A 23,982-nucleotide genomic window follows, 5' to 3' on the forward strand; every position below is an offset into this window, starting at 1 on the left:
CAGCAGCTGCAGCTGCAGGAGCGGGCGCTGGCCTGGCGCCAGGAGGCATGGGGGGCCTACATGGAGACTTTTAACCACCTGGTGGACTACCTGGCCCCCCATGCCGCGCCGGCCGCCGCAGCGCCCGCCCTGCCTGCTCCACCAGCTGCTCCGCCCGTCGCCGTCCCATCCGCCGTCGCCCCGCCACCCACCGCCGAGGGCCGGAGCGCTGAGGGACCCCTGGAGCCACCTGAGACTCACCGGGCATCATATCTTCCGGTCCGGTCCGGCCCGCCACCAGCCAGCCCCGGACAGGGCTGCGACCGCGGCGGGGCTCCCGGCCCGCCACGCCCAGTGCCGGGCTATAGGGGCGAGGGGCCCAGGACGTGCCCCCCCCCTTGTATATAGTTTAAAGTTATTATTTGGTGCCCCCCGTTTGCCCCGTCCCCCCCATGTAAATAGTTCTCCTCTTTATCCTCCCTGGTTTTCTTTTTATTCATGAGGACACTTGCTTCTTAGTATTGTTTTATTTTTGTACATATTAGTTTGTTTCCACATGTTTGTATATAGTTTGTTCTTGTTTCATATATTTACAGTTAAAAAAAAAAGTTCTGAAAGAAAAAGAAGCTTAAGTTCAGCCACAAGTGCGTGCTGTCATTTGTACAGGAAAAGTGGGAGGGGGGTACGGTGGGGTGCTGCATGGTGTGGGCGTTGGGGCAGGAGTGTGGTGGAGGAAGGGGCGGGCAGTGGGGGGCCTGGGCAGAGTTCACCCCGCGGCCTCATCATTGAAGTGGGCCCACAGGGCCTCCCGGACCCGGGTCCCCTCGGGGTCCACCTGCCGACTGGGGGCAGCAGATGGCTGGACGTGTGCCCTGGCGGCCTCCGCAGCCCAGCCCTGCAGAAAGGTCTCCCCCTTGCTCTCCACGAGGTTATGCAGGGCGCAGCAGGCACCCACAATCTGGGGGATGTTATTGGGGCCCGCATCCAGGCGGGTCAGGAGACATCTCCAGCGTCCCTTGAGGTGGCCAAATGAGCGCTCCACCACCTGGCTCGCATGGTTCAGGTGCTCGTTGAAGCACTCCTGGCTAGCGGAGAGATGGCCCGTGTACGGGTGCATGAGTCAGGGCCGGAGGGGGTATGCCGCATCTGCGATGATGCAGAAGGGCACGGTGGTGTCCCCCAGAGGGATCTCCCGCTGGGGGATGTAGGTCCCTGTCTCCAGCTGGCGGCACAGGCCTGAGTTCCGGAAAACCCGGGCGTCGTGGGTGCTGCCAGGCCAGCCCACATAAATGTCCTGGAAACGGCCCCGGCTGTCCACCAAGGCCTGGAGGACCACAGAATGGTAGCCCTTGCGAGTCAGGTATCGTCCTCCACTGTGATGCGGGGCGTGGATGGGGATGTGAGTCCCATCCAGAGCCCCGAAGCAGTTGGGGAAGCCCAGGGTGGCAAAGGCCACGATGGTGGCATCTGGGTCCCCGAGCCTCACGAGCCTGTGCAGGAGCATGGCGTTGATGGCACGTACAACCTGCAGAGAAAGCACATGGGACAGCACCAATGAGGGGTGAGCAGGGTGTGTGTGGCCCTGCCCTGCCCTCCTCTGCCCTCCCCTCCCCTCCCCTCCCCTGCCCTCCTCTGCCCATCCCCCCTCCCCTGCCCTGCCCTCCCCCCGTGGGTTCTCTTACCTCCATGAGGACAGCCCTGACAGTGGCCTTGCTGACACCAAACTGCTGCCCCACGGATCGGTAGCTGTCGGGAGTGGCCAGCTTCCAGACAGTGATGCCGACCCGTTTCTGCACTGTGAGGGCACGCCGCATGGCGGTGTCCTGGTGCCTGAGTGCGGGGGTGAGCCACTGGCACAGCTCCATAAATGTCTGCCAGCTCATCCTGAAGTTCCTGAGCCAGCGGTCGTCGTCCCACTCCCCAAGCACCAGCCGCTCTCACCAGTCGGTGCTGGTGGGGTAGCTCCACAGCCGCCGGCGTGTGAGGCGGGGGCGGGGCGGGGTGCTGCAGGGTTAGGGGTTGAGCCCTGCTGCCCTGGGGGCAGCTCCTCCTCCGGTGTACCAAGGAGGTGCTCAGCTGCCTCCCGCATGGCATGGAGCAGGGCAAGCCCTGCTCCTGCCGGGATGGCTGGGTGGACCTCTGGCTGCTGCTGCTGCTGGGGGTCCATGACTGCGGCGCCCGGGGTCTGTGTGCCTATGGCTCCTCAGACCACGTGCTGTGCAGGCTGAGTGTGTCTGGGAGGGGCCCTTTAAGGGAGTGGCTAGCTGTTGCCCCGGAAGCGCTAGTCCGCCCTGTGACCCTGTCTGCACCTGTGCCTGGCATCCCTATTTCGATGTGTGCTACTTTGGCATGTAGACGTTCCCTCGCTGCGCCTATTTCGATGTTGGGCTGCGCAACGTCGAAGTTGAACATCGACGTTGCCGGCCCTGGAGGACGTGTAGACCCTATTCATCGAAATAGCCTATTTCAATGTCGCTACATCAAAATTAGCTATTTCGATGTAGCGTGCACGTGTAGACGTAGCCGATATGTGACAAGGACCAGAACCTGCTCTCTTCTACAGTGATTTCAGCTTGGCTACATTGTTACCAGAGTACAAAATATTAAAGAAACAAACAAAAGGGATGCTAAGCATACCGGACTGTGTACGCTTTGGTATAGGACCTCTGAAGATGGTTTCCTTTCTCCATATACACTGTTCAGAACAGAAGGTGGTTGTAGGCAATTTATCTAGACATAGTTGAATTATTCTAAGTGTATTAGACATCTTCAGAAATGGTGACAATTGCAGAGACTTTACCACGCTACCATGTACAAACTCTAGGCTGAATATGTAATTAGGTTAACAAGCAGTCAACTAGATAACATATAACATTTATTGTAAATATGTAATTCACCAGCACAATTGAGTCTTTTTTAATTCAGCAGTGGCTTTGGTAGAACAGCAGGTCTCATTTGCAGATTAAATTTAAGGTAAGATATTTTTGAACACTATAGCCAGTGAAATGTCTTTCACATTTCATACACTGAGGTGTGTTTTATAAACTAAACTCTATTACCAGGGCAATTTCACAAGCTGTATGCAGATTAAGACAATGCAATCTAAGAAATATCAAAAAATGAATTTGACTGTAGGCCCTGAATTATGATAGCATTCAAAGCTGTCAGTTATACATATAACAAGGCAGTGGTCCTCTAAATGAAGCTGGGTTCAGCTCTCTTATTCCACTCCAGGTGCTTTCACTTGGGTGAATAAAGGTGAGGTACTACCTGGGGTCTTTAAGAGTCCTGGTGAGACAAAAAAATCTAGTGAATCCCAGCAGATTTGGTCAGTAGTCTGAGTCAAACAGAGAGAAGTAGGAGATGAGAGATGCTAAAACTAGTAAATGATTCTTGGGCAGGAGAGCAGCAAGAGACGTTTGCCATCCCCAAGCCAGCAGGATAGGACTGAAAGGATTAGGCAAGAGGAACAGCAGAAAGCTGAAGGAGGGCTGAAGGAAGGGGAAGCAACTGAAGGTCTTACATACTCAGGTCTCTTTGCTGGTGAGCTGACCCCTGAAGAACAGTGAGTGGGCCAGGGTGAGCGAAAGATACCCCCAGCAGAGATGCTTTAGCAGTTCTTGCTGGAAAGAGTGGGGTTGGACCCCAGATGGAAAGGCTAAGGTTGTTGTCCAGGCAGAGGAGTAGATGTACGACAGAAGCAAGGGTCTTGTGAGAATGAAACGGCATTTTAAGGACTGTATGTTTCGGGCATGATATGGACTGTGTTTTGAGATGTTTGCTATGGCCTGTCATTGTCTGAACTATATGTTTTTTTAATAAATGATGTCAGTGGACCAGATAACTGGCTTCCCTGGAGTTTCTGCAGACTCAAAAGGAAAATTGAGGTGAGGGGTTACCTACATGGTTGCCCCAGGAAACAAGGAAGCACCAAAAGGAGGAGGAGGAGCAGGAGGAGGAGTTCATACTTATACACACATTAACATTTATCAGTAGCTGGAATTGATGAAGGAATTTTCTCCAATATGGTTTGAATCATGCAAAAGCATAATATGCAAAACCATAGTCAATTTTCATAACGCTGAAATAGGCACATAATGAATGTGTGGTAGAGCCTTAAGTGATCTATATTATCTCATCCAAATACATCTTAATATTTTCAGTGTGGTATCATTTGTATAAAACATACCACAATAACATAAGGCTTTTTTCAAATTAGATAGATAGATAGATAGATAGATAGATAAATAGATAGATAGATAGACAGAGATCCATTTAGTCACTGGACATTGATAAGCTTTTTGCAAAAAATGAAAGTGGGTGGTTTGGAATAATTAATGATTATCAGAAACTTTGTGCCAGATTCTCAGCTGGTGTAAATCAGAACATCTCCACTGAAGTAAATTGAGCTATGGTAATTTACACTAGCTGAGAATCTGTATAGTGTAGTTAACATATGAGAGAATACGCCCCTTTATGCACCAGACATCCATCCTTACCTTCTGTAATGTCACTGAAACAACTAGTATAGATTTCAGCCTGCACCATATTAATACTTTCTCAAATTTTGAGGCAACTTAACCAGCGTTTAAAATGCCATGGTTGGATATTTGGGTTGAATGAAAATCTCAGGGCAATCTTTATAACCCTTAATAATATTTGCATGTAAGCAACCTAAGGGCACAGTTTGGAACCAAAGGAAACCAAGGCAGGATTACCAATCATGAGGCCTTTAGAGGTTACACCAAAAGCAATTACAGCTGATGATTCAAGTCACAGATTAATTGCCTGAATACAGCAGGAAGGAAATTCTTTCTTCTTTTATTATAGCATAGCACAGTTGACTTTTTTTCTTCTTTGAAGCATTGGGAAATGGAAAAATGTTAGAGGCAGGATATTGGTTAAAAAGGACCTTTGCTTTGATCCAGTTTGTCAAACAATATATTTGTTTAGCACTGAAGATATTTTTGAAAGTAGGCTCTTTAGTCCTGAGTTGGGCAGCTACAAAAAGAAGTGGGTTGCTTTTTCAAAAGTGCAGAATGCCTGCAGCTTTGCCCTTCAAAGAGCTTTATGGAAGCTCATTAAATCACACCCCTTTATATGTGTGGCTAGATATTAATTTAGGATTCCAGTGTTGGGCTCTCAGCTTAGAAACTTTTGGGGCTTGTCTACACTAGCTCCCTACTTTGAAGGGAGAACGGTAAGTAGGGTTTTGGGAGATTATTAATGAAGTGCTGCGCTGCATATGCAGCACTTCATTAAGCTAATTCTCCCCCACGGCAACTCCAAAGTGTTAACCTTCGAAGTGCCAGCTCGCATGTAGCCATGGTTAACTGACTGGGACTTCGAAGCTGCCCCAGCACTTAGCTGGGACTTTGCTGCTACTTTGCTGGGGCAACTTCAAAGTCCCTTTAATCCTCAAAATTTTGCGAAGAAAAGGGAGTTCGAAGTTGCCCCGGCACTTCCAAATCCCAGCAGGTTAGCTGCAGCTACACACGAGCTGGCACTTTGAAGTTAAACACTTTGGAGCTGCCACAGGGGAGACTTAGCTTAATGAAGTGCTGCATATGCAGCACAGCACTTAATTAATAATGTCCCAACACCCTACTTACCATGCTCCCTTTGCAGTAGGGAGCTAGTGTAGACAAGCCCTTTGTGTTTAGATATAGCTTTAGATATAGATTTAGATAGAGCGAGACAGTGTCAAGAAAGATGAAGAGAATTAGAGACAAGAATTAGTATGTTCAGGGAGTTATATGAAGGTGCTCATAACATACCATTCAACACTGAATTGCCATATTCCAGATTCTTCTTATATTGTTCATTCTAATGTCAGATTTTCCACTTCATTTGACAGGTGTCTGTGAAAGACTCCTCTTCTGGGACAGTGTTTGGGATTTTGTTTGTTTTTTCACTCTAACTGGCAAGAGTAACTGGACTAGCCCAATGTTCCTGAAGAAAGGAGAATTGGCTGCATTGAGGTATCTGCCAAAAATTCTTGCTCAGTGCCAAGTGTGTTAATTAGGTATTCAGAACCAACTAGCAACTGTGTGAAGATTTTCATAACCTGTCAGGAGAATTAAAGCTTTAAATTGTTTCAAACTCCACAAGCTAAGCCATAGCAAAATGGAATACAATACTCCTAGAGGTATCACACTTTGCTACTACGCACTCAGTAAATGAAAGGAATACCTGTGATATTAAAAACATTATAAATCCGTGCTGTGTACTTGTTGTTACCATACCTCATGCTTCATTGCCACAGTACTATCTCCTAGTGCCCAGCACTTCCAGTAAAAAAAGTATCACGAACCAAATGTTAAGGAATAGAACATTTCAAAAACACAGAACCAAGACATCAAATAAGGTAAGACAATGATTCAGTGAATTTTGCACATCTCTAATTTCTGTTTGTCTATATTATAACCAAAATAATAGCATGGAAATGTGATTCATAAACTCAAAGAACAACATACATCATTTCTGCTCATGCTAATGAAAGTTATATCATGAAACATCAATGCAAATTGACACCACCAGTTAGAATGCTTCCTTTAACATTTGGAAGTCTGTGTGAAGCAGGCATTTCATCCTGTCATTAAAAACACCATGGCAACTGATATTAACATATACCATGATGGCAGCTTCATAAGACAGGGGAAGCGCTGAAAAGCTTTGAAGACCTCCCTTTGAGAGCTGAGGAACATAGATTAGGCAGTGACAGCTTCACCACATTGTCACTCTTATGCTACCCTGAGCCCCTCCTCAACACTGTTTTGCTGTGATGCCTACATGAAACTTGACCACCCTTAGGCTTCTAGTATGCATAAAAGACTACTAGTATCTTATTGTTGTAATTTTTCAACTGCCTGTATCTGTTGGCTACCTGTTGTCTTGAGCTTAGATTGTATGGGTCCTGAGTCACTGACCATCGTTTCGTTCTCCGATTGTATGATGCCTCACAGAATGGGAACCTGGTCCATGATTAGGGCTTCTAGGTGTAATGGCAATGCAAATAATAAAACAATAGTTTAAAACAGTGTCTTCTGTAAGAGACAGCACGTACAGTCCACTACCTTGTTTGCTCCCATGAGGTGGCAATTTGTCACTTTAAAGTTTATTAACTGATTCCATGTATCGATTCAGCTCTGGTGACACAGTCAGCCCAATTACCCCTCAGTGCCTACAGCTGAGATATAGGAAGTCTGTCAGATCGCATGTAGGAAGAGAACCTTCCTCCCTGGTAAAACCACCAGACCTGGTCTATACTACGCAGCTTTTGGGAATGTCTCTGCCAACTCCAGGTCTGAAAAAATGAAATCACATCTCCTAGGAAACATAGCTATGTCAGCAACCTCCAGTATAGATGCAACTGTGCCAAATGAAGAGTAATTCTGTCAGCTTAGCTAATGTCAGAGTGGAGGTAGTATTACTGTGCCAGCAGACCTCCTTCTGTCAGTTATGCTGGATGTCTCTTAGGCATCGGTAAGGGGGTGCTAAGCTTCCACAGGCTCTGTAGAGGAGACATGGCATTAATTGGCCATGCAAAGCAGGCCACTTTCTGGGCCTCTGAAGACAAACTGACAACAGCACTACAACACAGGTCTTTTCAAAAAAGCTACATTCACTATTAAAAGAAGATTGTAACCCCTGCTATTCTTGTTTGCTCTCTCTCTCTCTACTTCAGACCTACCACTTTTTCATTGTATCTTATTTCTTTTTGGCTACGTCTACACGTGCACCCAACTTCGAAATAGCTTATTTCGATGTTGCGACATCGAAATAGACTATTTCGATGAATAACGTCTACACGTCCTCCAGGGCTGGCAACGTCGATGTTCAACTTCGACGTTGCTCAGCCCAACATCGAAATAGGCACAGCGAGGGAACGTCTACATGCCAAAGTAGCACACATCGAAATAAGGGAGCCAGGCACAGCTGCAGACAGGGTCACGGGGCGGACTCAACAGCAAGTCGCTCCCTTAAAGGGCCCCTCCCAGACACACTTTCATTAAACAGTGCAAGATACACAGAGCCAACAACTAGTTGCAGACCCTGTATATGCAGCACGGACCCCCAGCTGCAGCAGCAGCAGCCAGAAGCCCTGGGCTAAGGGCTGCTGCCCACGGTGACCACAGAGCCCCGCAAGGGCTGGAGAGAGAGTATCTCTCAACCCCCCAGCTGATGGCCGCCATGGAGGACCCCGCTATTTCGATGTTGCGGGACGCGGATCGTCTACACGTCCCTACTTCGATGTTGAACGTCGAAGTAGGGCGCTATTCCCATCCCCTCATGGGGTTAGCGACTTCGACGTCTCGCCGCCTAACGTCGATTTCAACTTCGAAATAGCGCCCAACACGTGTAGACGTGACGGGCGCTATTTCGAAGTTACTGCCGCTACTTCGAAGTAGCGTGCACGTGTAGACGCAGCTTTTGAGTAATATGAAGTCTTTCCCTAGTTGCATGGATCCTGCTGTCTGGTATATTTTCACTGGGGGAAGAGACTTCCGAAAATCGCCATTCTTCAGTTCTGTATGGTAATGCCTTACAAATCTCTCTCTCTCTCTCTCACTCTCTCTTGTTCAATAGGAAAATTTTAAAAATTAAAACTGAGCATTTAACTTTAGAACAAATCAAAGTGTTGAAATGAAAGTAACACATAAGGAATCCCCCCACCCCCACAAAAGGTATAAAACATATTTGTTATGTGAAAAGGAAAATGATCTTAAAAGCAACCTGAGACAACCTAGATTACTGTATGAAGCTGTCAACAAAAAGGATTCTGAGATGTTCTAGCTGAAAAAAAAAAGATTCTAGGCGTAACATCTTAGTGAATATAAGCCAGCATTTTAGCTGGTCACTGGAAATTAAAAAAAAAAATTCTTGAAAAGAACATTCAGGCTCTTTTTGAGCACTGCTAATTTGGACAGTTTTCTGAAAGCATACCAAAGAGTATAACATCCAGAACATTTCTTTATAAACTAGCATCATGTAAAAGAAGTATATGATATCGAATGTCAAGAGATCCCTATATGTAGCTATTTAATAATTATTTGGATTTGGAAATCTGAATTTGTTTTATTTTGGTCATATGACTTGGGATAAATGAGTTCCCAAATCTTTTCAACATCCTAACTGTAGCAAAGTAGAATTTTACTGCAGTTTTTGCTCAGGAAACCCACTAATCGATCACTAGCAATAGATGGGAGCTCCTAGAATGGTCAAGACACGTGTAGTCTTTTGATCAATCAATTCTAAATATGGTATAATATTTACCATTCCAGCGGACTGAGGCTTGAATTTAGAAATAGGATATTTACAGAGACCTGAAGATACTTAGAAACTTTCTAGAATGCTGAATACCCTGCAGAACTCAGATGTAGTTTATTTATTGTTGCCCATTAATGGTGGAATATAATTGAATACTGTTTTTGTTTCTAGTAAAAGAGAAGTCCATTTAAAGGAGAGAATATTTAAAACTGAAGCATATGACAAAAATCAGAAAAGGCAAGCTATTCTTATCTTCATATTTTACTGTGTCTTTCAGGGGAAGAAATGTAAAACTTTGAATTGCTTTTAGAAATGTGAAAAGGCATTCATCATTTCTAACTCTGAGCACGTCTTGTTTATTACATTAGGCATTTAGTTAAATGCTAGTTTCCAGAAACTCATTTCATATTCCCAGAACACAAGAATGACATGTCAATCTTTCATAAAACACTAAGTTTACATTAGTATATATTGCCTTGTGTGGATGGTCCTGAATATTTTTGTTTCCATCCATATGAAAATACTGCATAGACTGCCTCTAAATTAAACTGCACAAAAATAGCTCAAACAATTAACCTTTTTGTTAATTTTAAGTCTCTTTGGAGCTCACATTCACTGGGGCTCACTTGCACTGTTTCACAAACAAGTTCAGGACTTACCATGTACATGACTCACCACAGGCTAATTCAAATCATTCCAAAACAAAACAAAAACAGCAGTGGCCCCTGTTCTGGCTGTGTCTGCTCCATGCAATATTGAAAACAAGCCATGAACACAAAGGCTGCATCTACACTTGCATTCCTCATTCAAAAGATGAATGCAAATGAGGTGCAGATTTACATATTTGGCACCTCATTTGCCTATTCTTATTTCAAATGAGTTTCTTTGAAAGCAGAAAACCAGTGTAGACACTGCTCTTTCGAACGTAAACCCCATCTTCACAAGAACCCTTCTTCTCTTTTTGTTTTGAAGAGGAATGCAAGTGTAGCCACAGCCAGTGTCTTTGTAGGTAGGGAAGAGAAAGCCTGTTTCTTGCTAAAGCAAAAAAATTCATATTACCAACAGGAGGCATCAACTAAAATTAATACGCTCATCCCCTCTCTCTATGAGCACAGTTGGTTCCCAACTTTGTGCTTGTAGGTGAAAACTCATAAGAGGAACACTAAATTCTCATTAAAATACTTGTAAAATCTCTGATTGGTTTCTAGAGCTGGGCAAAGGCACGGCAGCAGGTGGTGCTGCTTTTGAAAGGTAAGTGAACCTCAGGCTGGGGGGTTGGAGAGGGTTTAAGGCTGAGGGCAGTTTGGGGCCATGAGTGGGAGGGAGGGTTAAAACCTGGTGGCCAGTTGGGTCTGTGAGAGTGGTGTGGGGTTTCAGCCTGCTGAAGGTTGGGTGTGTGGTCCGGTGGGGTGGGGGTCAGGCTGCAGCAGGTCAGGTCTACTGGGCTGGCGGGGGTCAGCTTCCATGGGGCCAGTCTGAAGGGCTGGTGGGGGGCGGGATCTGGCTGCCACAGGGCCACTGGAGGTACAGGGGGAATCATGCTGCCATGGGGCTGGTGGAGGGAGGGGAGATCAGGCTGCCGCAGGGCCAGTAGTGGTATGGGGGGGGATCAGGCTGCCGTGGAGCCGGTGGAGGACGGGGGATCGGGCTGTCATGGAGCCAGCAGAGATACAGCGGGGGGGATAGGCTGCCACAGGGCTGGCAGAGGTACAGGGGTGGGTCAGGCTGTTGTGGAGCCAGCGGAGGGCGGGGGGGGTCAGGCTGCTGTGGGGCCAGCGGAGGGCGGAGGGGGGGTCAGGCTGCTGTGGGGCCAGTGGAGGGTGGAGAGGGTCAGGCTGCCGCGGGTTGGGGCTGCGGGGCTGCCTGGGGGTCAGACTAGGGCTGGTTGGAGCCGGGGGAGGGGGTTAGCCTCGTATTAGCAGGGGAGTTCACTTGTGGAGTGAAGAAAGGTAAGTAAACGTGTCCCTCGTTTAAGTGAGTACTCGTTAGTAAAGTGCTCATTTAATGAGGGATGGGTGACTCCAAAATCCAGATTTACTGAATCTTAAAATCCAAACTTCCACTTTTACTGAACTTCTAGCACATCCTGCACAGTTCCATTTAGCCTACTTTTCCTGTTCCACTGAGTTTATGGTTATCTTAACTGGTTTGCAAAATTGGGATTCAGTTGTAATTGTTATGCAGGCAATAATCCTTCTGATCTAAGTTGAAGCAAAGGATGAGACCATTTTCTCTTTTATCATTTCTGGGTACCTCATTAGGGGTAGATATTGATTAGCCCAAAACCTGAAACAGAGAGGAGTAAAGGACCTCTAATCCCAGCACAACCACATTAGGACTATTCAGCCCGGGGTACCCCAGGGAGTGCAGCTGTTCCAATTCCCCACTGTGATGACGTCAGAGCAAAAACAAATGTAGGCACAACCATTCCCCAAAATGACAGTAAATGTAACCAGAGATGCTAAGAGAAAGTATTTTTCAACCTTTCCAGGCCTACAGTCATCTAATTTACTGAGAGAGCAAGAGGTAGAAGGGTGGATTTTGACTCTTATGCCCTACTTTTCCCTGGTTTTCATATAGGGAGGCATAGCTTGTAGTGATCACTCACACTCAGAGCTGATCCTACCTCTCAGTTTCTCAGAGAAAAAAACAAAAGGATACTCGTCTCACAATGAAGTATTGAGGAACCCTGTCTTCATAGAGATTATGTGCTGCTGTGACCTAACCACTGAGTTGGTCATACAAATGACGTCTGCATTTTACCCAAGGTGGAAGTTTTCCTGTGACATGAGACTTAAAAAATTGCCATCTTCCTTTTTTAATAGGTGAGAAATTGTTGCTAAGTGGGCAGGCAAATTACAGTCTATGAAAGATACAATTCTTTCCTATCTGCCTGGTGTCTACAATCATCCTCTTTCCCGTGTTTCAGGAATCCTACCAATCTACCATGCATATACAGCAATAAAGTTTCCTGTTACAACGGTCTTCTCTACAGCTTATGACCTTTGCAAAGTGACAGAGTAAGCACAGATTTCACAAAACATTCTGGTCATAGTTCAGTGCTCTGGTTACTATGCAAAATTTCATCAATGAGGCAGTACCAAAGTAAATAAGAAAACAAAACAAAACATTACAAAACAAAACAAAACAAACAAAAACCACACGGAAAAAAAAACCCAGATTGGGTAAATCAAAAGTCTCTGTTGCTTAAAACTGATAGAAAAAGCATAGCTATGTCCTTTGTCAGTGTGCAGATTTTTAGAGAAAAGACACTCAAGTAGATAATATAGTCCCTAAATGTCTTCCTCTCTCTTCATTTTTTACAAGATCTGATTGAAATACGTTGATTCATAAACACAGGAAATCTCTGCAATACGTTTTTCCAGGACTATTCATTGTCATGAACTGGGGTTGGTCTGAGTTATGTCACTGTACATTACCCCACAGCGGGATGCATTTTTTTGTCCTACGTTTGATGGAATAATACAGATTGAAAAAAAAAAAAAAGGAAATTCATGGTATGAGAATCTTATCCGTGATGACAACTACAAATTGTATTTCTATAACATCCATCTGTAACAGGCAAATCCACATAGAAAAACCCAAAAAAAGGGACTAAAACAAAAAGTGGGGGGACAGATATTAAATAATTTCAGGTGCTACTGAACTGAAATCTGGAACCAAACAATCTCCTCCTCCTGAATTTGGAGCTGTTGAACATATAGTTCTGATACACGCAACAGGGACACTTCTCTGAAAATAATTAAAATGACTTCATAGCGTTTGCCCGATCACTTCTGAGATCTGAAAAACACTTAAATCCTTTTAAAGTTGCTGGCACTTATTATTGTATTTAATGTCTTGTGTTTTAAATCCATTTATTTTTTTACTGAACATGGATTTTTTATTGGCTTATGTGTTTGAAGAAATGCAGTTTCTTTCTTTTGTTTGCCCACCCAGCATTTATTCAGAATTGTTCTCTGGAGTAGGGGGTGGGGGAAGAGATTTGCTGGGCCCCTTGGCAAAATGGAGCCAGCTGTGCCCTTTCAGAAGGGGCGGGGCCTTGGGCAAAAGGGCGGGGTCTGATCAGCCAGCCCTCTGTGCTGCAGGGAATATAGTACACCAGAACCTCCTCACCTTCAGAGTGCACTGCACGGGGTGATTTATATGGCCATGGCTCTGGCTACTGCCTTGGTAGAGGTAGCCAGGAAGTAGGAGCCTCAAGCCCCTCTGAACTGCTGGGCTCAGGAGCAATATCCTCTTTTCCCTCCTTCTGCATCCTTCTACCATTCAGCAGGTCTGCTCTGCATCTTCCACCCTAAATTGTTCTCCATCCAATATGTTATCAGAAGCTAACAATTCTGTCAAGGGCTATAGTCAGGTTATAAAATGGCACAAGCAGAAGGAAGGAAAAAAGAGCAGTTTTGTTTTCTGAAGGTATCGGGTGCTATATGCATATTCCAAATGGATCTTTTGCCCTTTTAATTCAAACCCTGGCCTTCTGTAATAAAATAATACAATTTGTAGCGTTAGTAAGCTTATAACAAAGTTATATAAGTTAAAATACAGTTATATTTTGGAAACCCCTTACATTTCTTAAACAGATATTGTTTTATATTGCCATGTCCATGAATTGTTCCTCTAAATGTAAAAAAAAAAAGGCTCTTCCCTGCATACCAAGTTAGCAAAGTAAAAACACTTGCTCTTATTTCTCTTCCATCTAAATACAGAAAATAGGAGGCTGCGAAAATATACAGAAGGAAATATGGCAGATTCTCACATTCCTGAGACCAAGAATCATTTTTTCTAAAATATTCACAATCATCTTAATCCCTGAGTAATGTGACTTGTAAGAAACAGAAAGCAAAACATTGCAAAGAGAGCTTTTCAATCATTCATATTTTCTTACACGGGAGAAACCATTGCCTAGGATTAGGAGCACAGTTTACATCCCCTAACATACATATGTGCAGTAAAAAAGAGGGCTCCATCTCCACAGCCATGCACTTATTTTCTTGCTGCTCTTTATGCTTGAATTAGATTGTGTGCTCTTATGTCCCCCAGCTGTATTGTATATCTCTACTGAAGCCTTTTCGATAAATCATAGCTTTAAGTTTTAATGCTGCATCTGATGTTAAGAAACTATTCTTTCATATTTAAAATCACAGGACACATTGAGGGAGAGGACAAGGAGAAAAATTTCCATTATTCTGAGTAGCTGATGATATTTTGTTGCTTGTCTATTTGCTAAACACCATAACCATATCAATAGTAAAACAGATGAACCATGCTATAATAGAAAGCCAAAAACTTTCCTCTATTTGACATTCAGAAGATACGTATACAAAGCTGAGCTGGTATTAACAGACACATAGTAAAGACCACACCTAGAGATATCATTTTAACTTTAAATCATTGTGACTTACCTTATGCGGACACAAATACGAAAGACATGTACGGTCTAGCAAAAAAATTATGTATCCATAGACTATAGGCTTCATAGTTTGCAATCAAATGGGTTGTTCAGGCCCTATCAATGAAACATTTGGCATGAGTACAGGTTTTTTTAATTTTATATTGAAAACTGGAATATGGTCCTTGAATTAGGAGCACGCCACAGTAACAGAGGAAAGAAAAAAGGAGTTTGGAGCTTAATAGTATCATCACTAAAATGAGCCTATTTTATGGAATCTAACATTTAAAAATGATACCAACGCAATGGGGATGTGATTTTGCCCATGTTGGTGGCAGCAAAAGTAACTTCATTCAATATATTAACTTGTGTATGGAGAAACCATTCTATAACATTCATAAAAATGTGTATCATTCCTTAATGTTATAGATCTATTTCATTGCAATAAATCCACTAAAGTGAACACATTCTGTATTGTAATAAAATAATAAAAATCTCCACACAATCAAAACAAAACAAAAGCCCAACAGCTAAACTTCTTTTGTCTCCTTAACACACCTGAGGAGTGATGCTTCCTGTTGAATTTAACCCTTTTTCATATGTGAAATGGAGGCATTTTTTGAAGAAAAACACATACAAATCTGAACTGGTGAAGTCACTGAGCCACGAGCAGTAAAATGATGGTGACATTTTAGATTTTAGAGAATATAACCCCTAAAAAATCCAGTCTTTTTTTGCTGAAGGTGACAACAGCTGTTTACAGTAACAGAAGAATCAACATAGTTCAACTATCAAATGCTACACAAAATATCAAAAGAGGTTTAAAATTAAATGCCGGTAATATGATTAAAATGGGAGCTATCCATGCATAGGTATACTTTCTTTTACAACACAAAATTGTTCCAAATATTTTTAAAAATAAGTTGCAATAGATTAGTGAATACAATCAGCAATAAATGTTTCAATTAAATTAACTATTAAAAAAAAGACTCCATCTAATTACTTCAATGCACATTTAGAGCTTTTCTGTTTAAGAAAGGAGTCACTTACCTAAGACCCCTAGCCTGTAGTTGAGGGTTACAACGATGACATTGCCATAACTTGCTAGAATGCTCCCATCAATCATGTTGCCAGTACCTTCCATGTAAGATCCCCCGTGGATGTAGACCATAACAGGTTTCTTGCTGTTCTGGTCATGAATATCTGAAAAAAAATGCAAGTAAGGAAGACACAATAAAGTGATAAAAAATGAAACATAGTAGGTAGTTGTTTTTTTTCACAAAAGTGCTCTTAAAATAATTTTCCCCATGTTTTCAATTTTATTTACAGCTCTTCAGTTAGCTAGTCTTGCTCTCTGCTTTTACTTACATCACTTCAGAGCGATCAATATCAAATGCTCAGTGGGTTTAAGAAGCTGAGAAAATGGGGTTTTTGGTACTTGTTTGTTATTTCCAAGTACAGTTTTCTTAGCAATTTTCTCAGAACCCTGGGACAGCACTAAAGTATTTCCAAAATTAACTGTGAGATAAATCAAAAGCCTAAGTAGAAAATTAAATGCATAGGAGCTGGGATCATTATTAGAATATTATGAAAACACAACATTCTAACTAATTCATGAAAACCAATGCATCAAAACATAAAATGAAACCACTGATCCAGTCTTCCCATTCCCCCAACAGGAGTCATCTTTGTGGAAAGTACAAAGCTCAATTTCCTACTGCAATAACTGACATCTTAAAATTAAACTATCCAAATAAAAACAAGTCATATTATCTCCTGTACAAAATTGTCTAAGAGGTAACACACTGGAGTAGCCCTGCAGTCAACATCAAGATTTTGGTCCAAAATAAAATGAAGATTTTAATGTCATGCTATGCCTAATCAAAGTGACAAGATAGATGATCTTTTTTGGCAAAGAACTAGACTAAAACACAGGAGTTCTCTGTTCTAGTTTACATCTAAACAGAAGCACAAAACACAGTGATGAATATTTTACTGTGCTCAGTGAAGTACTGGAAAGAGTATTTGCTGAATATTTCATAGGGCCAAATTAGCCCTTGAAATAGAACAGAAACCGAAATGGTATCCATGCCAAAAGAATGTCAAGACAGAACCTAAAAAGCATGAAACTTTGGAAAACAATTTGTTTTATTTAATATTCTCTTATTATCAATCTCTACCTAGAGAGCTGATCTTACACCATTGAAGTCAAAGACTACAGTTACACTACAGAGATCTGTAGACAGAAGACACTTCAGAAGAGATTTCCCGACAAAAATTCTGTTGACAGAGTGCAGCCACACGCAAAAGCCAATTGGAACTGACTGACGGGAATTTTACGATTTGGCTACGGTTACACTAGCGAGTTTTGCAAACCCTGGTTTTGTTAACAAAAGTAGTGGAACGTTCTCACACAAAATGTGCTTTGTTGACAGTTTGTCGACAAAACTCCACACTTCCGCCAGCAGCGTTCTGCCTCTCAACCAGGAGGCATAATGCTGCTATTGACAGATTCCGTCAACAAAAAAAGTGGTGTGGATGCTCTGGGAGCCTCCTCTTGACAGACAGGGCATCCACAACAATGGGCAGCCCTGTCTGCTCTGCTTCTGGGTGCTTGTTTTGTCAAGAGAGAGGTTGGGCAATCAGTCCACTCTGTCAACAGAACAGAAAGCTCTTCCGATTGGCTTTTGTGTGTGGACATGCTCTGTCAACAGAAGTTTTGTTGGGAAATCTCTTCCACAAGTGACTTCTGTCGACAGATTGCTGTAGTGTAACCATAGCCTTTGATATTAATGGGAGGGAGACTCGAGCAAAATGAAGATACTCGGTCCTTCACACTCTGCTAGTCACCTGATTGTATTCAAAGATAGATATATATATCTTATTTAAAAAGTTTGTGAGTTATTTATTCCCTTTTTTGTGGACTGAAGGATACTACTTAGCCACAGAATACAAATTCTAATTAACACAACACTTAGTACTAATAATGTAGTATATATCTACCTTTCATAAATAAACAGATAATATTTTTATTGCTTTATACAATCTTGCATTAGTGAGGTTTCCTTCAGAGGCACTGTGCACAGCTCTGGTTCCCTTATAGGAAAAAAAAATATGACAGCAACCAAGCAGTTAAAATGGAGGGTAACAGGTTTGATTCAAGGGCCAGAGATTTACAATACTGTACTCTAAAAGGTTAGAGTAAATATAGTAGGACTGAACTCTCAAGAAAATGGAGATTAAGAGTTGACCTCACTGGGATGTACATAATTCTAAAGGAAAGAGAAAAGAGAACACAGGAGGAAGATATTCAATAACATTTATAAAAGGTCAGGTATAAGAGGAATTTGGACTCAATTACTGTAATCTGTAACTTCTCCAACTACGTTCAAACTACCAAAGGCTTTAACATGACCTCAAACTCAGTAATATGCAGGTAATGCGGCTAATTCTGACTCTAAAAAAAAAAAGGAAAAACCCATGATGAGTATTAACATGAAAAATGGATAGTCAGTATAATTTAATTAAGAAGCAAGTATGAATACAAAGAAAAATTACTTGACTTGTTTCCATGTTTAAAAGATCCTAAAAAGAGTCTTTGCCAAAGAAGGAAATAAAACTATCTCACTGTAATAATTTTTGTACTTCCTGTAAACGTTAGCACTTCCTGTCAGTGGATCCAATCCAGGTTGCCTGCAGGTTGTTGAAAAGATACTCACTGATTTCAGTGGGAATTGGGTCAGGCTCAGAAAAAAATATGGCCTAAAAAGATGGCTAATTATAGGAGAAAATAGTGAAGCAATATCAATAGGCTTCCTTTATTTTTTGTGTCCTAGAAATAAAACATGTATCAAGAAAATTGAATAAAAACATCACGGATGAGTTTCAAACCTATTACATCCACCATATTTTTTGTGCATCGGGGGGAGGGAAGGAAGAGTGGTAAAAATAACAGGTGCTATTTCATGAGTTTTATAAACAAAAGTGAACTTACAAAATATATTGCAGGTAGAAAGGAGGAAGAACACATGCATGTTTTTAAATTCTTACCCCTCACCCCCTATGCAGGAGTGAGAGGTGGGGGCAAGCATGTGATTATAAATAATATTTATGCATATGTTACTCACTTCACATGTATTTAGGGATAAACTTTATACTTATCTCTCAAGAGAGCTGCAGTCATCTATATGATAATTTGAGTTTTAGAAAGAAAAAAAAAGGAAAGTGGTTTTCAAACAAGAAGAAAATAAAAAAAAAGCACATTCAAGTGCACTTTTGTCAAATAAGAGGGGGAATCATGTTGAAATAATATTAATAATAAAAAAGAAGTTTATGTTCATGCATTGGGGTTGAGCTTTTAAAAAAAAAAACAAAAAAATACCTTCATCTTCACCACGATCATTATTGGTTATATCATCTGCGCTTTTCTTTGTGTTGGCTCCTGGGGTCATAGTGAGGAGAATAAAGGGAAAAAAGAGAATTCAAAAACAGCAGGTTCTCAAAAATTAAAAAAGTAAAAAATAACCACTAACTCCAAAAATAAAAAGTAGAAAAATGTAACACAAAAAAGTCAAAAGTCTGTTACATTTGAAAAAAATAAAAAATATGCAAACTGCACACAAACATAAGAGGTCAAGAACAAATTCAAAAAATTATTTGAAAAGTATATCGCTAGTATATCCCGCATCAATTAAACTATTTTGGTTAAAAGTCATTGCAACAAAAAAAAGTAATGAACAATTAAAAACTAATATAAATAAACATATTAAATCAACCAAATTATCAGTTTTTCCTAAGAAATAGAGGCATATATATATATATATATATATATATATATATATATATATATATATGTTTCCATAATCTTGTAGAAATTACCATCTTTTAGTCACTTTCTGCATTAACTTAATATTTTAATCATTCTGGTTATGATTTATTAAATATTAGCTATAACTCTGATAAAAATATAAAAAAATACATTTTGAAAGACTCAGTTCAAGCTATGGAACTAGCCCTCATATAACAGCAGAATGAATGGCCTTTACATAATCAGAGATGAACTGAAAATAGTTACTTACCATGACAGTAAAACTATAATTATTTAACATAGACTTACTTAACAATAAACACTCACACGTGCTCAGCAGATTTTATTTTTCTCTTGTGTTCAGAAGTAAAAGACACAATAGCATAGCTAGTTATAAGACTATCTTTCTCCATCCTTAACTCTCATAATGAATCTAAATCTTGTCTTTTAAAAGACATATAACTATTCTGATACTGTGCATCTGATCATCTGTTGGTAACTGTCCAACAAACAGTTCACTGTGACAAACAGTTATCTGCTAGCAACTATAATAAGGTGGAAAATTGATTTCTTTTCTAAGCACAGTAAGAACTGAAATGTGGCTTCTAAAGATGTGGTTAATGGGCTAAATCACCTGCTAACTGGTATATCTCTTTATTGCCTTTATTGGGAGGTATATTTTCTGTTCAGATTGAAGTAGAGATACATATTTTACTAACACAGGCAGAATACATATAGCACAATGAAACATATAATATAACTCACTACAATGATATATTTTCTTTTATAATTTATAATGATTACATATTTGGCTCAGTCCTTGTCCTATTCTATTCCAGGAAACAATCTTAGTAACTTGACTGAGTTAAGGATAAAGGCCTATTTTTTGTAAATATTACTTGTAACTTTACTTTCCATATTGATAATAAATCACTTGAGTATTTTGATGTACTGACAGCTCTGTTTTCAAGAAGATTTAAATGAATGCAATTGAACAAACATATAGTCTACTGTGTTTTGAATGTTTAAGAAATCTCATATCTTTCAAGGGTAACACTGTATTTCTCTTTTACATTTCTTTTTTTTTTTGAAAAGAGAGAAAAAAGATGCAAATTAAGGGTAAAATATTCCAAGACAATAAATGATCACTGCAAATAAGAATGGAATGTACTTAAAAAACTGTTAGTGCAACCAGAAGTGTTAAAACATATCACCTTGCTACCACCTGAAAAGAAAGAAGTTCAGATGTTACCTGTGAATATTCAAGGAGATCTAGTCACATAGGTCTCGCTAGCTGAAAGTTAAAGCCAGATGTTCAAATTAAAAATGAGGCACTAAAAACCCCAAACCAAACCAAACCAAAAACCAATGGGGGTGATTAATTATTGGAATAAACTATTGAGGACAGTGGTGGAGTCTCCATCTCTTGATGTTTTCAGATCAAGACTGGAACCCCCTCTGAAAGACATGCTTTAGTCAAAGATAAATTACTGGAACCAGAACAGGAAAAAATTGGTGAAAGTTCTATGTTGCACAGGAGGTCAGATTAAATGACCTAATGGTTTATTCTGGCCTAAAAACCTGTTGTTCTAGTAGGCAGCTCTCAGATGCAAAGCAGAAATTACAAGTACAAAACTGGGATTTGTATAACCTGTTCTCCAAAATATTTTCAATGACTGTTTTGGAAACATGATTCAGCCAAAAATCTCTTTCCAAATAGTACCAATGATAAAGAGGCTATGGTCAAACATATATACAAAAATTTATTCTGCTAGTGAGATGGAAAATCTGTGAAACCCGTGTCATACATATCCACCTACAGTATGTATTCCAGGGTCAAGATTGTACATCTATACCAGCAGTACCTACAAACTGATGTTAGATAGAAATCATGTGTCAAATACAAATCTGCATACAAACCACAGGAAACTGTATTCATGTCATTGTTAAAAATGCTACAAATTATACACTCTTTAAGTGCTATCTGGTCAGCCATTCAACCATTATTCATTTGTCTGTGGCTTTGAAGGGGGTCAGGAGGGGGACAGAGGAGGCTAGAGTCTCGTAAGATGCATGTGATTGCTCACGTACTATAAAACAGAACAAGGAACATGATCAAAAGGGAATAAGACACTACAGAGAAAAAATTATTTTGGATCTAAGGTGAAAGTTAGCCAATAAGGGACTGGCCAGTGGGGGAGGGGCAAGGGTTGTCTCCACATTCTGAGCAGTTTGTGGTCAGAGGGCACCCAGGCACCAGCCCCAGTGCTAGGGCTGCTGGGCAGCACAGCCACAATACCCCAGCCAGCCCTAAGGATCTCATGGCTGGACAGCACCATGCCCACTGCAGAGGTCAGCCTTGGGTATCTGATGGCCAGGCAGCATAGTGGCCACACTCCCAGCCCCAGTCTTGCCACCCATCCTCCCAAACCCCTGCCCTGACCCACCACCCCAATCCCCTGCCCTTAACCCCTGTACCTTAATCTCCTGCAGTGAGCCACCTCACACCCCATAACCTTGACTCCTGCCTTGACTCCTTCACATCCACAACCCAACCCCTTGTCCCCCCAAATCCCCATCCCCTGTCCTGAGCTCCCCACACCACCCAGCCTCCACCCATATAGCTGTGGTATACCTCCATACCTCCAATCCCCTGCTGTGAGCCCCCCCCCCCAATGCCATCCCACACTTAAATTTCTTATGAGTACTGCCCTATTGCAATGTCCCAACCCCCTGCTCTGAGACCCTCCCTGCCCCCAGGGGCATTGCAATACAATAGTACCTGTAAGAGTGTAAGTTATTTTCATCCCTGTTTTGCATGCAGGACATCTTGGACTAGGGTCAGCTGTGGTTGGTTAAGGTGGCCAGAGGGCTATATGAATAATTCACATGGCACTTGGTAAGGAAATGTTTGATGACCGTTAGTTACATTTTTATGTATTCAGGAATGCTCAAGCCTGGTTCAGACAATGCTAGCAAAACTTCAGCTTCCAGATATTGTCAGGAAAGACCAACTCCACCAAGGACTAGCTGAAAGATTGATGTCTGATACTCATATGATGTGTACAGTCTGCGATGACAGAGCTCTGTGGTGACAGCTGATGTTTCCCTCTTCTTCTTTTAAAACAGAAAACCTGTATCTGCTCTTCCCCCAACTCCCTGGGTTCCATGTACTAATATCTATCAACACAATAATTCTTGATACAATATTTATCCTCTGCCCCAAAGGGCAAAATATATGTGTCCAGATAGCAGGGTATAGGGTTTGGGGCATACTAAGATAAGGCAGATAAATGCACACCAAAACTTGGACCTTGCAAGCAGGGAGGAGTTATCTAGACAAATGTCTTTGTAGAAGGCTTCAGATTTGCTTTAATGACATAGAGATGATAAGGATTAGGCTTCTTTGATCAAATAAGAAACGTGAAAGGATATCAAAGATTTCTTAATCATTTATCCGATAATCATTGAACTAAGCAGCTAGTGCTGCTTTCTTCACATGCTTCTGTGCCTTCCCTGCACACCAGCAACAGGAGAATTTGGCAGTCTGTAAATCAGGTTAACACAAAAATGTGCATTTTTTTAGTTCTTGATCCTGAGCCCACTAAAATAATGAGTTTAGAACCTTATGCAGGCAGTAACAGATGTTGGAGTGATGGTGGAATGATGGAGGATTATGGCACCTGTAGAACTAGAATTGCTTTTCTGGGAGCCAGACTCACCCTCTAGCACATAGTAGCAATAGTCTAATGGTTGATATTAGGGTTCTGGCTGTGGACAGCGTGCAGAAGGTCAATGAATGTCACTGGACAGAGATTCCATTCTGGCATTTTCATATTCTGTCAGAGTAAAAGATGAATTTGACAAGTCTGAAAAAATAAAAATCTTCCTTTCTATTTTGCAAAGTGATAGTTAGCCACTTCTGCTTCCAGCACACTCCAAGAACAGAGAATATAGACACACTTACATCTCCATGTTTTTAGATCTGATGTGAGGCACACACACTCCAGTGCACCTCACAGGACTTCAGCATTTTTTGGAAAATAATGAATATGGAATATGAATTAAGAATATAAGATCGACCACGCCAAACCAAACCAAACCAAACCAAAAGTCCTTCACGCACAGCATCCTCTCTTCCAACAGTGGCCAGTGCCAGGGTCCCCAGAGAAAGGGAACAAAAATGGTCAAACAACAAGTGACTCACCCCATGTTATTCATTTCCAGTTTCTGACAAACAGAAGCTAGGGACCCCATCCCTGCCCATTCTGGCTAATAGGCATTGATGGACCTATCCTCCATGAATTTACCTATTTCTTCCTTAAACCTGTTATAGTCTAGGCCTACACCACATCCTCTGCCAAGGAGTTTTACAGGTTTACCATAGGTTGTGTGAAAACAAAAACAAAAACAAAAAACAAAAAAAGCCCTTCCCCTTTGTGTTAAATATGCTGCCTATTCATTTCATTTGTTTCTATTATGAGGAATGAATAACAAACACTTCCTTATGTAC

At 41.7% G+C, this 23,982-nt stretch overlaps 1 protein-coding gene across 1 annotated transcript in view; it reads right to left on the reverse strand.

Annotated features, from left to right (window-relative positions):
- The window catches only part of NLGN4X (neuroligin 4 X-linked), a 264,063-nt gene that overhangs the window by 102,581 nt on the left and 137,500 nt on the right, over positions 1 to 23,982 (reverse strand). Inside the window, exons 3-4 of the mRNA XM_074983331.1 lie at positions 19,044 to 19,103; positions 15,713 to 15,865 (exon numbers count right to left, since the gene is read on the reverse strand). Of these exons, the coding sequence (XP_074839432.1) occupies positions 15,713 to 15,865; positions 19,044 to 19,103 (213 nt within the window). The remainder of the gene's footprint in view (positions 1 to 15,712; positions 15,866 to 19,043; positions 19,104 to 23,982) is intronic.

The sequence above is a fragment of the Carettochelys insculpta genome, chromosome 1 (genome assembly GCF_033958435.1).
Source record: "Carettochelys insculpta isolate YL-2023 chromosome 1, ASM3395843v1, whole genome shotgun sequence".
Taxonomy (NCBI): Eukaryota; Metazoa; Chordata; order Testudines; family Carettochelyidae; genus Carettochelys; species Carettochelys insculpta.